The sequence below is a fragment of the Canis aureus genome, chromosome 11 (assembly GCF_053574225.1).
Source record: "Canis aureus isolate CA01 chromosome 11, VMU_Caureus_v.1.0, whole genome shotgun sequence".
NCBI lineage: Eukaryota > Metazoa > Chordata > Mammalia > Carnivora > Canidae > Canis > Canis aureus.
The window spans coordinates 53698286-53715481 of NC_135621.1; the positions used below are offsets into that span (position 1 = coordinate 53698286).

General features: G+C 39.1%; 2 protein-coding genes across 17 annotated transcripts in view; one reads left to right on the forward strand and one right to left on the reverse strand.

Annotated features, from left to right (window-relative positions):
• LOC144324117 (uncharacterized) overlaps positions 1–17196 on the forward strand; it is a 582294-nt gene that overhangs the window by 175729 nt on the left and 389369 nt on the right. The gene's annotated exons all lie outside the window — the stretch shown is intronic.
• The window catches only part of FSHR (follicle stimulating hormone receptor), a 167947-nt gene that overhangs the window by 108609 nt on the left and 42142 nt on the right, over positions 1–17196 (reverse strand). For 3 of the 8 annotated variants that reach the window (XM_077915332.1, XM_077915330.1, XM_077915328.1), the window contains exon 2: positions 1338–1373. The exons of 3 other annotated variants lie outside the window; for them this stretch is intronic. In XM_077915332.1, the coding sequence (XP_077771458.1) occupies positions 1338–1373 (36 nt within the window). Of the gene's footprint in view, positions 1–1337; positions 1374–12056; positions 12255–17196 lie in introns of all 8 variants that reach the window. 2 more of the 8 variants (XM_077915335.1, XM_077915334.1) reach the window with 1 other exon arrangement.

The window sequence follows — 17196 nt, forward strand, 5'->3', positions numbered from 1 at the left end:
GGTGAGAATGGTTATCCTTGTCTTATTCCTATCTTCGAAGAAAAGCTTTTAGTTTTTCACCATTGAGTATAATGTCAGGTGTGGGTTTTTTGTATATGGCCTTTATTATATTGAAGGATATTTCCTCTAAACTGGCTTTGTTGAGAATTTTTATCATGAATGGATGTTACATGTTGTCAAATATTTTTCTGCATGCAATACATCTCAATAGATCAGATAGTTTTATGCTGCTTCTTGTTAATATGATATGTTACATCAATTTGCAAGTATTGAACCACCTTTTCATCCTCAGGGCAAATCCCACTTGATTATGATGAATGATTCAGTTGATCATTGAAAGATTGTTGAATGACTATTGAATTCAGTCTGTAAATATTTCATTGAGAATTTTTGCATTTATGTTCATCGAAGACACTGGCCTATAGCTTTCTTTCTTTTTCTTTCTTTCTTTCTTTCTTTCTTTCTTTCTTTCTTTCTTTCTTTCTTTCTTTCCTTCCTTCCTTCCTTCCTTCCTTCCTTCCTTCCTTCCTTCCTTCCTTCCTTCTTTTTTTGTAGTATCTTTGTCTGGTTTTGGTATCAGGGTTTTGTGGGCAGGGCTGGTGAGGTTTTAATGAGGGTATGAGTTTTAAAGTGGGATAAATGAGAGCAAAACAGGTCTGGGGCTTAGATATTGATCTAAAAAGCAGTAAAAGTGGTAAGTAAATCCAAAGTGGGGAAACTGTGCTAGGAGTCAATAGAGAACGCAAACCTCAAAAAAGTGAAAAGAGATTTTACCACAAAATTCTCTGATGCCTGGTCTTACTAAATTAATTCTACATTGGGTTTTTGTTACTTTAGATTCTGGATTTTTGCTCTGGATACAATTCACAGCTGCCTTTACTCTGTCAGAGTGAATAAACAGAATTCCACTTTAATGACTCACTAGGGTCTCAGTATCTGATAACATGACAAATAGATTTTTGCCTCTGAAGCTGTTCTTTTGGTCCCTTTGGTTAATGTCAGCCTGACTTAACTGTGATTTTTATTGACAACATTTAGCTCAAAATGCAATAATGAAAGGTGACTGTCACATAAAGGTCAGTTTGGGGCTACTTCTACTCAGATATAGAAAGATTAACTTGGGATAAACTTCCTTCTGAAATCTGTATGCTCTGACTGTGACAATCACTGAGAATGAAATCACAGGAACACTGCAAGAGAAGCTGATCACTGCTCCATGAACCAAAGATAAATTTAAGTCTTTTGTAATGCACTTTAAACCAATTTCCATTTTCTATTTAGAAGTTTCACACATTTAATCAGAAAGCATATGTGTTGAATAATTATCTTTTACTCACTGTGTGCAGAGCAAATGTCGAATGTTCACATGAACTCTGTTAGAGACAAATAGAAACTATTTAAAATAGATTCAGAGAAAAGCAAATAAGACACTGCTCAGAAGATAACCTGTCTCCAATCACTCCTAAGATAATACATATTATTTATTATAGAATTTTGAAGAATGATTTATTTAGTCTTTAAGGTGATAAGCTGATAATAACTAAACCTAATCCTGAAGAGCAACATGAATTTTGACAGAGGGAGAGGTTTTGTGAAAAATTTAATTTCCTCTGTGGGGGCGAGAAGAAAGCATAATTTAGCATTGTTTCTTTTAAATGTGGATCAGAGATTTTACTAGAAATCAAGAAAATCTCTTCTTTGTGTCAGAAGAATATAAAGTAATACTAAGTACAGTTTATGCTCCTCTAATAACCAACTGCTAGCCTGGAGCTGATCCTGGATAAAGAGTTCACATGCTGTAAAAGAAGCAAAATGTAATTTGTCTATAATACTTAATTGGTAGAAATAAATAGTAATGGTCAACAGAAACACAAGGACTTTTTCCTTCTTTAATAAATACTGAAATCTATAAATGATAATTTCTAGAATGACTGTAGCAAAGCAAGAGCTTTGCAACAATGTTATAATAGTATTGATACTTTGTATTTAACAAAAAAGACTCTGTTGCCCATTTCTGGAACACGGGTATATTTCATGTTACTCTAAGATTGAAATTTGTGTCTCCACAATTTGACATTTTCGATTTTGAAAACACCTATTGATCTAAGAAATAAATGTTCCTGTTAAACAGGATCTTTGCACTAATTGAAGACCAAAACTTGCTGGTGGGATGCATACCCACACAGCCTCCACCAGACTTTTCTGGTTCTGAACTGTGCAAAAGACATGATTCCTTGGCTAAGAAAAGCAAGGAGAAGGGACAGTGAACTAACATTTATTGAGGACTCAATAGGTACAGCCATTCATTGCTCAAGGCAGTTAGCCACATGATATTCTTACTTTTAATTCTCCCTGCAGTGTAACAAAATAAGTTTGTTTTTTAAAAAATTAATACATAGTACAAATGAGTGTGTGTGTGTGTGTGTGTGTGTGTGTGTGTAATTCTATGTATAGCTCTATGTAAACCACCCCTAATGGTTCCACCTAGGGGTAACCACTCCTAATGGTTCCTGTGTTTAATGAAACACTGTCATCTTTGGAGGGTTATCTCAGAAGACTATGGCAACTTTGGAGTTGTGTTGTATGGCAGGCTCTTAATACAGGGAGAGCATGAGCAGGATTTTAAGTTCCCTGTTCTAAGTTTGGTATTTGGTCAACCTCTGAATTTTCCAAGCAGAGCACATAAACCAATGGTGGCTAATTTTTTACAGGAAGAATCCAGATTCCTTTGAGGATCTAATGAAAGGTTTTTGGATCATTTGTTTTTATTAAGTTTTGAGAATTCTTAAATGTTTTGGATACAAGTCCTTTATCAGGCATATGATTTGCAAATTTATTGGGATTACCACTATAATTAGGATACAGAACTGTTTCATCACCAAAAATTCCCTCTGCTGCTCCTTTGAAGTCATGTATGACTTCCTGCACCCTGACTTCCAAGCCCGGGCAACTACTGATCTGTGTTCTGCTGTTACGTTTTTGCCTTTCTAAAATGTCATATAAATGGCATCCTACAGTATAGGACCTTTTGAGAGTGGCTTTTTTTTTTTGGTCAAAATAGTTCATTTGATATTCCTTTATTTGTTGTGCAGGTCAGCTATTCCTTTTTTATTGCTGAGTAGTATTTCATTATAGGATTATATTGGCAGTTTACTCATTCACCTATTGAAGGGCATTTGAATTATTTCCATTTTTGGATAATGAGTAGAGCTACTATAAACACTAATGTGCGGAGTTTTGTATAAATATGCATTTTCATTTTTCTGTGATAAATACCTAGGAATTAAATTGCTGGATTACATGGCAAATGTAAATTTAACCGTATGAGAAACCCCCAAACCGTTTTCCAGAGCAGCGTTAGCATTTTGTCTTCTCACTCGCGGAATATGAGAGTTCCAAGTACTCTGCAACCTTGTAAGCACTTGGTAGTATTAGTTTTATTTTGTTTTTTAGCTGTTCCAGGAAGTATAAAGTTTTATCATACTGAGGTTTAATTATTTCCTTAATGGCTACTGTTGTTGAACATCTCTTCATGTGCTTATTTGTCATTGGTATACCTTCTTTGGTGAAATGTTCAAATTTTTATCCAACTTTTTTTGTTGTTTTCTTTCTGTGGAGCTCTGAGATATTAAAAAGATATTGTGAATTCCTGCTGTTTCTAAGATAGATAGTTTGCAAATATTTTCTCTCAAATCTTTCATTCTCTGGACAGTGTCTTACACAGAGTAAAAGTTCTTAATTTTGATGAAGTCCAATTGATTTTTTTTAAGGGTAGTGCTTAATGTCATGTCTGAAACCTTTGCTGAGTGTTCTACTATGAATGGATATTAGATTATTTTCAAATGCTTGTTTATGTATTAATTAAAATAATCTTGTTTTTCTTCTTTAGTCTTTTAATTAGAGCCTGTGGATTGCATTGTTTGATCTTCAAATACTAAAGCAGTCTTGCAGTCTTGGGATAAACCCCACTTGGTCATTGTGTATAATTGTTACTATATATTGCTGGATTTGATTTGCTAGTATGTTGTCAAAGATTTTTCAGAAGTGTTTGAGGGATTTTGGTCTATAGTTTTCTTCTATTGTACTTTATTTACTTTTCATATCAGAGTAATGCTAGCTTCATAAAATGAGTTGGAAATGTCAAATTAGATCCAGTTGGCTGATGATATGGTTCCTTCTTCTATATCCTTATTGATGTTCTATCTACTTGTTCTTTTGAATACTTATATAGTTAGATTTGTCCATTTCTAATTTCAGTTGTGTCAGCTTTTGCTTCATGTATTTTTGAAGCAATGCTGTTAGGTGTATATACATTTAAAATTAAGTCTTGACCCTTTGTCATTATGTAATGTCTCCTTTTATTTCTGGTAGTTTTCTTTGCTACCAAGTCTGGTATTAATATAGCCACTCCAGATTTCTTTTGATTAGTGTTTGCATAATATATTTTTTGTCATCCTTTTATTCTTGACCTTCCTGTAACATTAGAGATGGTCCCTGACTTAGGATGGTTCAACTTAATTATTTTTCAATTTTATAATTGTGCAAAAACAATATGCATTCAATAGAAATTATACTTCGAAGTTTGAATTTTGATCTTTTTCCAGGGTAGCAAAATGTAGTACATGAATGAAAATAATTATAAAGACATGTGATGAATGCAGTGATAGAAAGAAGTATAGAATATTAAGGAAAAAGCAAAGATTGGACACTTGATCCAGTCTTGGATTGATAGGGTCAGGAGAGATAGAAATGGTTTTCTGGAGGAAGTGATGCTCAAGTGGAGTCCTAAAGGGTGAGTACAATGTAACCAGTTGAAAGGGAGCAAAGGAAAGAGAGAGATTTTAAGCAAAGGGAAACATTTCAGGGAGGTGGGAAGTAGTACACCGTCTTCAGCAAAAACAGGTGCCAGACTTTGGAAGACCTATGTGCCGGTTTATGTAGATTATATTTTTGCATTTGAATGCTGGAGGAGGGCCCAAAATAGAATACAGTAGAAGAAAAGGGATTAAGAAGAGGGAATAATGTGTGAGTGTGTGTGTGTACACACATAGGTATCTCCTCCTTCTCGTCGTCGTCCTCCTCCTCCTCGTCCTCCTCCTACACACACACACCAGCAGGACTTGATGTACCATTTAAATACATGGAGTGTGAGATGGAGAAGAATCATGGATATCCTATATTGTTTAGAAGGTACCTCTGTGAGAGCTGTCTATTGTGGGTTGAATTGTGTCCCCCCAACAAGATAGAAGTTTTAATATTTTGAAAATAGGATTTTTTTTCAGATGTAATCAAGTTAAGATGAGAGGCCTCCATCAAATATGACTGATGTCCTTATAAGAAAGGAAAGTAGAGACAAAGGGGAGAGAATGACATGTGAAGACATAGAGACACTCAGAAGACAGCTGCCTGAAGACAGAAGCAAAGATTGGAGTGATGTATCTATATGCCAAGGATTGCCAAAAAGTGATTGTCATCACTAGAAGCTAGGAAAGAGCTTCCTGAGAGCCCTTGGAGGAATATATACCGTAGATACCCAAATTTCAGACTTGTAACCTCCAGACCTGTGAGAGAATAATTTTTTTTCTGTTTTACTCTGCCAGTTTGTAGTACATTTTATGGCAGCCTGATTGAAGCTAAGGCAGTGTCTAGTGGGCAGTTAGCTGTCCAAATCCAAAGCTAGGGGAGCGAAAGAAGTTGTAGAGATGTGTATTTATAAGCACTAATAATAAAAATGGTAATAGCTACTTCTCTGTGAAAGGCTTTGTTCTAAGTCTTTTACATAAATAAACTCATGTAATCTTCACAACAAACCCATTAAGGATTTGTTACCTATCCCAAATTTTTAAATTAGAAAGCCAAAATACAGAAGGTTCGAGTGACTTGACTAAAGTCACATAGCTAGAAAGTGATAGCTCCAGAACTCAATTGTAGGGACTCCCAGCTCTAGCATCCATGCTCTGGATACTTTGCCTTTCTGTGTGTTGAAGTTAATTGAAATGAAAGAGAAAGTGCAATTATACTCTGTGGCAGACATTGAGTACTAGCTAATCAAAATCCAGAAAATCACAACTTTTTTCTTCCTTGATTTCTTCCATTTCAGAGGCTACAACAAACTAAAACACTCTACTGCTTAGCTATTCTTGCAGCTTAAGGTAGCCATGTAAGACGTTTCTTGTGATAGTGCTTAAGGATTCCCCTTCTGAAAATAAAAATTAACATCCCAAGTGTAGAAAGTAGTGTTTCTCTCATCACCCTGCTCCAGTTTCCCTTCCTGGAAGATAGCAAAAAGTGGCAAGCACATCAGTGAGATGTGGTAAGATAAGAACTCTCAAGTACACTTTGGATTTGATTATTGGGAGGTCATTCATGACCTTCCAAGGAACGATTTCTGTGAACTGTTAGAGAAAACATTCAGATTGTACTGAATTGAAAAAAGATATGGCAATGATTTTTTTGTTGTTGTTGTTGTTTTTGTTTTGTTTTGTAAGATGTGGCAATGTTAAGGAAGCAAAGACAACAAGCCTAAAATCTTTCAAAAATTTTGGGTGAATTGGGAAGAGATGTTGGAGGATAGCTAGAGGAAGAGGGAAAGTCAAAGGAGAGCTCCCCTTCCCTCTTTGTGAGAGACACAAACGTGTTTAGTCAGGGAAGGATCACGTTGGGGTATGTGTGGTATAGTGAGATTCCTTCAAAGTGGGAGTGGATGGGGGTGAAAGATGTTAGAAGAAGGGCTGATCTTGAACATGACTGAAGGACCGTTGTGAAGCAAGACTAGAAAAAATAAAATAGAGAAAGGAGATATTGTAGTTAACTCTCAGGTAAGAGAACGAGTTATTGAGGGGAAAGATAAGGCAGATACACTTAATTTTCTATATACTAAATTATACAGGGGGCAAGGCCACTGACTTCAATGGTTGAGTGGAATTTAAAAAAGGCATGTGAGGAGAGTGAGTAATAAGGATTGGCTTCTGGATTAAGAGAATGGATAAAACAGCTAACCAAGGACAGCTAAGCATGATGTGTAGTTAGAGAGGGGCACATGTAGTCCAGGACTGTATTTTTGTTGTTGTTTTGTTGGCCATTTGCCCATGTGTGTGCATTTCTACTCTTAGTGCATAGTCTCTTGGACACAGAGGTGAAGAGTTTGAGTTGTGGCAGTTAGCTAGAGCCATCCTCTTTCATGGACTCTCCTTCTTTTGGTTCTTTCCTGGGGAGATGTGGGGATAGGATGGGGTGCAAAGAACCAAGAATTCTGATGAGAGAATAAAGTAAAAGTCCAACCAGATCTGGATAGAAAAGGGAGGAAGGCTAAGAGGTAGGTGATATCGTGGAGGAAAGTTAAAGGGTCATGTGGTTGGAGTTCATCCAGGAAGTCAGAATCAAGAAATGTGGTGAGAGCTGGTAAGATAAGACGCTGTTTGTCATATAACAGAGAAGTGGGATTAAATGCCAACTGTGATGGGCCAATTCTGGATAATAAATGAAATGAAGATGTGCCCTGGAAATGACTGTAGAAGTAAAATGAGGGCCTTCAGAGTTATCAAGCAAATAGGAGGTTAATTGTTGAATGAGTCAGCTTCATGGACATGGAAATCTAAGATGATGTATCAAGTAGTATAGCTCAAAATCTTATATCAAGTTTATCTGATGTAACAGAATATTATAGATTTGTCATGTTAATTCCAGCATATAAATATTTCCACAAAAATCCTCATGATTATTAGGCTCTCTGCCTTCTAAATCATTGGTCAGACAGAGAAAGGACAGAAAGGCATGTAGGGATCATATTGTAAAGCTTTTGTTCTAGGTCATTGTTGATCTACTTTGGTTTTCCTCATTGCTTCCCTAAGGAGCCTTTTCAGACAGCATTTTTCCTCCTAATCTTCCTCTCTTGCTCTTCTCATTCTCATGAAATTTTAATACCATAGATATACTATATATCTGTTCATGTACTATATGTGTATCCGTTCTTTATACATAAAAGGAGTAAAAATTCCCTCCCTTCACCCTGCCAAGAACACATTTTTGCCTCCTCAGGAGTATTATCATCCCATTGAGAAGAAATGTTCAAGGTAAAAGAGGAAATAAGGGCCACTGAGGAATTATATGGAAGGATTGATACTGAAATGTTGGCATGGCTCCTCTGTCAGGTCCTTTTCTCTATAGAAATTACAAGATCATACATCGACTCAAGCTCACATAAAATGTAGGACTTGTAATTCTAACAACAGGGTTAAATGACAGGATTTAGAGACAAAGATAACACCTGCTTTAGGTAAGACCATATAGGTCCACTTCTGCCCACCATTTGCAAAGTTGCAAAATCAGAAACTGCTTTGTAGAGCCCCTTGTGACAAGAATGGATGTCAGCACTGATCTTGGGGCAGGGGCCAAGTAGTACCTAACAATCTCAGGACAGAGGGCACATTCTGAGATGGCATCCCCACAGTACTGTTGGCCTGCTCCTAACGGCTGGCTTGTCAGTTGAGAGAGGCTCTGCTCCTGTCTTGTTAAATGATGGTGAAATGGGGATAGCAGGAGTTTCTAACTCAGTGTATCTATTAGTGGAATAATAATCTACATAATGGCCAGGATTTCCCTCTCATGGTGTTCAAGAAAGCCCACACTCACCACTACGGAGGATGCAATTTGGAATTAAGACAGGTCCGTTCCAAGTTAGATGAGCAGGGAACACCAAGAGCTGTCTTTTTCTTTTAGAGTGAACGGAGTACCCACTGGTTTCCCCCCAAGTCCAAATGCCATGGGTTATTTTAAGTAGGGCAAGCTATGCTTTTCTTATCCCTTAAAGATATATTGAAAGAACTTAGCATTATTATGGCAATTGCAGTTTGCAAAAGCTGGGGGGGGGGGGGCATGAGAGTATCGGTGATCACACCAGAGAGGAGAATAATATTAAAATAAAATGCAGACCAGATTTGAAGATCTCTCCAATAGATAAAACTGGGTAAACCACATAAGTGAAACTTAATCTAGCGTATTTTGTGAATGTAAGCGAAAGTTAAAGTAGGTTATTTCTTATAAGTGCTTTTGGTAATCATAAAGGACACTTAAATTATCTTCTTAAAATGATATAAGGTGATCACTTTTAACCAATGCCCTGCCAGTATGGAAATCTCCATTGCAATAACCAATGGTTGTAAAGGCTTAATTATGTCTTCATTTTCATGTTGTAGGCCACCCTGTGATGTCATACCTCTAAGAGTCATACCAGTTTCAGGTATGAAGTATCCCTGTTTGTGAGCACTTTGCTCAATAAAATAGTGATGTTGAGTAAAGCTCTCTGAATTTTCTTTTGACAACAGAAAAGAATAAATCCTCACATGAAGAAAGCAAACCCTCAAATGGAGGAACATTAGAGTAGATGTAATGCCCGATGACCCCTCAAAGAAAAGAGGGGTCCCCTCAGTCCCTGAGGCTGGCAATTTGGATTTCTCCCATGTCCCAGCAGGCCAATAAAATTAACAGGCACACTTGGACTTTCTGGTCAGCCATTGATATTTCCTTCCAGTGCAGACAGAGAATTGCACTCAGTAGATATGGGTGGTGCTAGGGAGAGGCTGCCTGGGTCAGAATTCTTTGTGAAGGATGAAAGGGACAGAAGCTTGGAGGTTCCTTTGTTGGTCAGAGTTCAAAACAAGTCACCATAGAAAGTTGCCCTGAGAGCCATTCTGCTTCCATTCTCTTTTACATCCATCAAGGCTTTTCTTTTACATAGAAAAAGGGGAAACGTTTAAGAAAGAGAAATGTTTCTGTTCAGTCTTTGCCTTCTAGTTAAGCTTTAACCTTGACAGAAGCAAGTCAATTTGCAAAGTTAGTAAGGGGAAAAAGGTTTGCAGAAAGATACTGTGTTCCAAAGGGCACATGGCGTGGTCTGGGATTGGTGAATTCCTTGCATATGAGGAAGACTGGAACAACTTCAGTTTGGTCTTTTTGCTCCTGTCTCCCTCTGACTGTCGTCCTCAAAGAAGTAAAGTATAAAGAGAGGGAGCAGTCACCAGGCAGTCCAGCTGGTCCAGCTCTGCTTGACTCCCAGGTACCTGAAGCTTCTCAGGTCATGGTGCAGGAGATGAAGAGAAGAAAGTATACATCCGTAGTAGAGACCAGCTCTCCAAAAACTACTTGGGGCATGTGGAGGGTGAGAAGGGTTTGGCAGTGGAGATTGCAGAGTTAAAATTTAGTAAATTCAGATAACAGATAGAAATACCCGCTTTGAGTAGGAAAATTCACAGATACAAAGATATTTGGGCGGGGGGGTGGGGAGACCATCAATCCTAGATGAGGTTAGGGCAGGAGATTGGGGTTTGGGACCAGTCACAATTTGTGCTTCTCAAAGAATTAAAGAGTAACACAAAGCATAAAGATTGAGTGTATTTTTACCAGTGCAACCTGGTTTATCTGAATACCAAGAATAGCCTTGAAAAGAAAACAAAAACACCCCAACAGAACAAATCAAAATGTCCAAACCAAATCAAACCAAACCAAACAGAAAACAAGAACAGCCAATACTGAAAGAGCAGGTGCAGTTTTCTCCTCTTCACCTTTTTGTGCTGGGGAAGTGCTATTAGTATTTATATGTCTTCTTCATGATTTGTTGGCAAACCCCTCCTTAGCTTCCTCTACCACTTGCTGCACCCCAGCACTGACTTATTCCTGAGACTGGCTGCCCTATTTCCTAATTTCGGTGGAAGGGTTGTGGTCCCAAGAAACCTCATTTTAACTTACTTCATGCATTAGAAGACCAGACACTTTCCCTTTTGTGCTTAAAAAACAAAAGGTGGCCATTAAACGTTAAAAGTCAGGAGGCTGAGAAAAAAAAAAATCAATGGAAAAGATTTAAATAAGAAAAACAATGGAAGTTTCTGCTTTCTTAGAGACCGGTGGCTCTGCAAGCTGACTCTCCTCATTGCCTGTTGGTTCCCAGCCCCCACGTGTCCCATCTTAGTCTCAACACTGATACATGCAGTCTTGCAGGACAAAGCACTACTGTCCTTGCGAGCTGTGCTCCCCTAGCAGCCAGCTGGGAGCTGCCAGACTCAAGGCCACCAGGCAGACAAACAAAACCCTGGAGGAGGTGTGTCTGGATGGACTGACCTTGATTCACCATATGGGGCTGGCTGGATCTTCCAAGTGAAGGTGGGAGTTGGAGAACACTAACTCAGAAGAGTTACATGGCAAGCTGAGGATACTCCTCCCTACCAGCATTTAGCAGGCTAGACCTTAGTGCTAAAGAGAACTGTGAAGCTTTTAGCAAACCACATAACCCCTCCAGATCTCATTTTTCTCCTCTGTAAAATGGGCATATGATCATTTGCTCTGCCTTCTGACCAAGTCATTAGGAAGACTAAATGAAGCATTATTTAGTCACTACTAAATACCACGCAGGTGTTTATAGAGATGCCTTCCTAGTGTGATTTCAGGAGTTTGTAAAGATAAGGCTCTCCACCTGTCCACTTCTCCTTTCTGAGCCCTAGAGCCTAAAATAGCTTGAAAGGGAAACAAGTCTTCATGTTTAACAAAGAAATGCTATCTGAAGTGCACATACTCCAGGGAGAAGATGTGCAAGGACACATTTACACAGGAATGAATGACTGCATCACAGATGTCTGGAGAGGCAGATTTGATACGGGGAGGGAAAGAGAGTGCTCCTGAAGTTGGCTCAAGGATAAGGATGTGGGTGCATAGGGAAGGATAGAGATGAGGGAAGACAAGATTCTGAGGATAAATGTCACCAATTTTACAATTTGGCTTGAGGCTGATCCTGCCACTCAGGGCTTTTTTTCAGACATACAGATTGAAATTATCAAGAAAGAAGAAAGAAATGGTTTATCCCATCCTGCTCTTTAGGAGCTTTTGTGCTGTGTAAAGAGACATTGTATTAAACTCTACCAAACCTCAGGCCCATTGGCATTGAGCAACATTCTTGACACCAAATCTTTTCACTGGCTGTTACTCACATTTTGCTCATTAGGACTCACCCAGACCAATAACCTCAATATAGTTAATTCTCTGAGACATTTCTTGCTTCATCATCTTACCTCTCCTTGAATCTGGAGCTTCCCAACTCATGTGCCACCTCACACTGGTGGGTACGAGGCTGATATGTGCGTGTAGAATGGTGACTCTTTTGACTCTCTGGGCAGTGTGTGGGGTCCAGGGCAGGTTCTCAGCTAAAGCACTCTTGCCATCGACCACAATGAGCCATTCCTGTGTTATTCTGTGTGTGCCATAACATTCTGTTATGCCATGATGTGAAAAAAAAAAAAAAAAGGAAAGCATCACTCTAATCCAATTTTCTAACTGTAGAAAGAAAAATGAGCCAAAGAAAAATTTCTAAATGCAAATCCTACTCTGTCATTGCCATTCAATGACTCCTTATTACCCATAAAATAAAGTTCAGACTCCTCAGAATGACAGTTGTGAATGCGTCCTTTTCGATCTGGCTCTCCTTCATCCCCCAGGCCCCAGTTCTGATCACCTCAAGCTGCTTGCTGTTTCCTGAATGTGTCAGGCTACTCTTATCTCTGTTTTTTTTTTTCTCTCAAATATTGTTCCCTCTGCTCCTTTCCTAGTTCTCAAGAGATTTCTTGACTTTAAAAATCCTCTCCAGTATCACTTCGTCAGAGTGTATATCTCTGATCTCTGACCTTCTTAGGCTTCTCTAGGCCTTTTTTCTTCTGGAGTACACATACTGCCATATACATACCCATAGCACAGCCCTTGTCTTACTCCTGTGATCATTTGCTAACCTGGCTGCTTACCCCATTATAATTAACCCCTGGAGGGCAGGCTCTGTATTCATTCATCTTGTATTTTAAAAATAATAGGTGTTTAGTGAGTATTTATTGGAGAATAATCAATCCATCTGGGATGGTACAAGAGAAACTATTGAGTTTTCAAATGAAAACTGATCAACAGTGGTTAATCACAAAATTCTTAATAATAATTACTATCTTTTTTTGTTGGGAATCTACTGTGTGGCAAGGACTGTACGGGAGTCTATATGCCTGCTTTGTTGTCCACTTGATAACCCTGCAAAGGAAGAACAACTAACCCCAATTTTATAGGGGAGGAAAATGAGGTTGGGAAGCGGCTAGGTGACGTGTTCAAGTTCACACAATTATTTAGCAGCAGAGTTGAGTTTCAAGCAAGGTACTTTTGACTCCAAAGATGGAGCTCTTTCTTCTCCCTGCCCTAGCAATGCATATTGAGATATATTTTTGAGTACACATTCCTTACCTGGATACATCAATATGTATCAGAATGTGAATGTATTTGCTTTCCAAGTCTCATATGCCTTTTGTCTTTCTCAATCCTTGCTTTGCTCCATTCTGACCACTGAACCCCATCTTAGGACTTTGGTATTTTCCGATCTGGTTGTAAAGCAGGGAGATGGCTGGGGGTGGGGGGATCATTAAATGTTGATAATGTCCTGTTCATAATTCTCCTGCCAAGAACCCATTACATAAAAGCTGAGCATGGAGGTTTTCAGAAATGGGAGCAAAACAAAGTGAGGTGTATCATAGAGGGGCAATAAAGAGACCTGTGCAATTAGTGGCATGTGTGGCATTTGAGAACACTGAGACTGAGTAGGAATAGAATGGCAAGTTGTGGCCTGAAGAAGATAACTGTGTTGGGGAGAATGATGATGAGGGGCATATATGGAGAGTTAAGAGAGTCAAAATGTTAGATACCTAACTGGAGATGGGGCATTGAAAAGTCATGCATGCATTCATTCTGTAAACATTTATAAGCCAGCATGTTCCAGGAAGGGAACAATGGGATAGTTATAAAAGTTGGCAAGGAAGGGAAAATGAGACAAATCTAGGTTTAGATACATAGACCAGACAGTGAGATCTGGTCAAATAAAGGGAAAACCACCTGCCATGGAAAGTTTCCTGCACCTGTCACAGTCCTGTACAGCTCAATATCAGTTTTTCCAAGAAGCCCCTCTGATTCCTCAGAAATGCATTGCTTTCTCCTTCATTTCTCTCATGTCGGGGAGATGAGAGGCAACTGTGCCACATTAAGAAAATGAAAATTCAAATTAGGAAAAGGATAAGGTATTCTTCAGTAAAAAAAATAAATAAAATTTTTCCAGTTCTAGGAGATATGTTTAGGTGGGACCAGAGTTAAGGAGTAAAAAAAAGGATGAAAAGAAAAGGATGTTAGGATGACCACATGGGCCAAACAGGTGACAGATCACCTCAGATTACCTGACAGGTGGGTCATGACAGGTGTAAGAACAGACTAAGAAGAGTGCATTTGGGAGCAGGGTTTGCATGTCGATGGTTTGCAGAGTAAGTCAAGAATTCTCATGTTTATGTGTGCTTCACCTTTACAACTGATTTAATCCTTTTAGTAACCTGTGAAGTAGGAACAATTTCCATCCTTATTTCATAGGTCAAAAAACTGAGGAACAGAACAAATAACTTTTGGGAAGTGGCAGCCCCAATATCTGAAAACAGGTGCTCTGGCCCTAATGCCAACTCGTAACCACTTAATATGCCTTCATATGCTTCTGCTCATTAAATTCCCTACTGTAGCTGTGACGCTTAAATTGTAAGTTATTTATTTTTAGGTGAGTTTATGACATTCATCAGGATCCTATGAGAATAAATTAGCTGGCACAGTTGAAGGAAAATAGAATGGATGGAAGTTCAGCATCCAGTTAATTGTTAGTTGACTGCATATTTGCCACCCTCTAGATTTTCAGCCTCTTTAGGATCAGGGGTCTTCTTTTTTGTCTTATAGCAGATGATATAGATCTTTGCATAAAGCAGGTGATCATAAATGCCTATCAGCCAGCTCAGTTTTAGCAGTTCTGTACCATTTCTTTTTTTTTTTTAAGATTTTATTTATTTATTCATGACAGACACAGAGAGAGAGAGAGGCAGAGACATAGGCAGAGGGAGAAGCAGGCTCCATGCAGGGAGCCCGACGTGGGACTCGATCCTGGGTCTCCAGCATCACGCCCCAGGCTGAAGGTGGCACCAAACTGCTGGGCCACCCGGGCTGCCCAGTTCTGTACCGTTTCCAATCAGACTAGGGTTCCTCAGAGACAAAAGCTCCTCTGCTACCCTCCCATGTGTGGGGTGGTTGCCAGGAGACAGCTGCCCGGCCAGGAGCAACATTTACAGCCCCCAGCATGCTGGTGGGGCTGTTCAGAGTACTGGCAATGGACTTAAGTCGAAGAGTCACCCAGCCAGGGATGATGCAGGAAGGAGAAATAGGTTTTTGTCATGTTAAGGAACTGCCATGTGGCTAGGTTGCCTTTAACAGCAGTCTAGCCTGCCCTTGTGAATACACAGTGATTTCTTTAAATTAAAAAAAAAAAAAAAATTGGAGTCCTGAGTCTTGTTTCACATATAGCCTTTGGCCATGGAACTTAACCAGAGGCAGAACCAACCCCTGGGGACCTGTCTTGTCCTGATTAGTTAGTTGTCTCCATCTTGTTCTCATGTCTTTAGGACACGTGGGAGCCCATGTTCTGAATGTGTGAGAGAAAGGCAGCCCCGGAACGCCTCTCTGACAAAGGGCCTTTGTATAACCAGCCATTATTTTATTCCTTCCCAGTGCCTGTTCTGCCTCTTGTTCTTTTTTGGCTGGCCCTGTGAGGAAAACAGGTGAGGGGAATTTTTGTTTTAATCCACTGTCCATTCTTCTCCCCAGGTGTTTTTGCCTTTAAAATGCCTTTGGTCTTTGAATTCAGACCGATCATAGTTTTTGCTGAAAGAATAATCATCTACTTGCAGCTCAGCTGGTCACTTTATTTCTCTGGCCAGCCAGGGAAAGTATTATTATTAGACAATTTCTCTTCTCTCTGAGGGGAAAGAGCAATGATCTGTTCCTCTGTTCAGGCCTCAAAAGAAGGTGAAAAATACACTTTTTCTGGTGGCTTTTGTGTCTGAACATCCCACACAGTGGAGGAGGAGGCAGGTTTATTGATTGAGATCATATCTGATGAGGCCTCTCCTGGTACAGCTCTGCAGCTGGTGCTTTCCATGGCTCCTCAGCAAGTGTGCATTATGAGCTTTCGCAGAAGGCTCCAGGAACCATAACGGGAGCATTGGCAGGGAAAATCTCCATATTCTCTATCCACTCCTGCTGAGCTCGGATTCTGCAATGTGTCTTGTTTAGTTTAGTTTTGGCTTTTTTTCCCCTTACTAATTATTACTTACACCTGAACAGTACATTGTCTTTACAGAATGGTTATATGTGGATCACCCCAACGGATTCTCATAACAGCTCTGTAAAACAAGTGGGGGCAGGCACAATTACCCCCAGTTTATGGAAGAGGAAAGTGAGGGAATATCGTTTACTTGGGTAATCTAGCTGTCAAGTGATAGGGTAGCAACGAGAATCTTGTAAACATTCTTTTCACTTCCTTGTGTCACTTGTAGAAAAATGAGATCAATGCCTTGGTTATGTGTGTGCACGCTTCCTTTAATTGAAGACTTCAGGTTCATTAAAGAGAAAATTCCCATTCTAATCATTACATTTTCATCCATAAAACCGCAAGCAGGTACTCCCCAAAGTGCTTCAGGATAAAGTAAGTGCATTTTAAGAAGAAGGTGAAATTGCATAAGGGAAATGTAACTTTTTTCTTGTAAAATATGTACAAAAATATTTATGGATATAAGATAATTATGTCTGGGGTTGTTTTTAAAATAAGATGGTGGAGGAGGTTGCGGAGGAAGGTGGTAGACCTAGATAAAACAGGATTGGCCATTTATTGATAATTGTTGATGCTGAGTCTTAGGGACATTGGGGTTCTTATGTTAGTTTGTGCACATTTTTGAACAGTCAAACATTTTCATGACAAAATGCTAAATATATAAAGATGCACTGTTGGTGGAGGAGCCCTTGCCTTTGGAATCCTCAAGCAGAAATAGAAGATCACTTGGTGAATATGTTAGGCAGAACACTGCATAAGAGATCCCCAACAATCATTAGAACCAAATACTGACTGGCATTGGATTTTTATTTCAGTGAGAGAAACTTCCTAATACTCAACTACATAAAGGGGATGGTAAATCCTTCTTGCCTCTATAAGCTTGTATTACTGTTGTTTTTACTTTTTACTTAATTTTTCAAGTTGCGCCAAGGTATTTTGATGAGACAGTAGTGCTGTGTGTTTGAAAGTTTCATTAATGCAAAATGGGCCATTAGGGATCT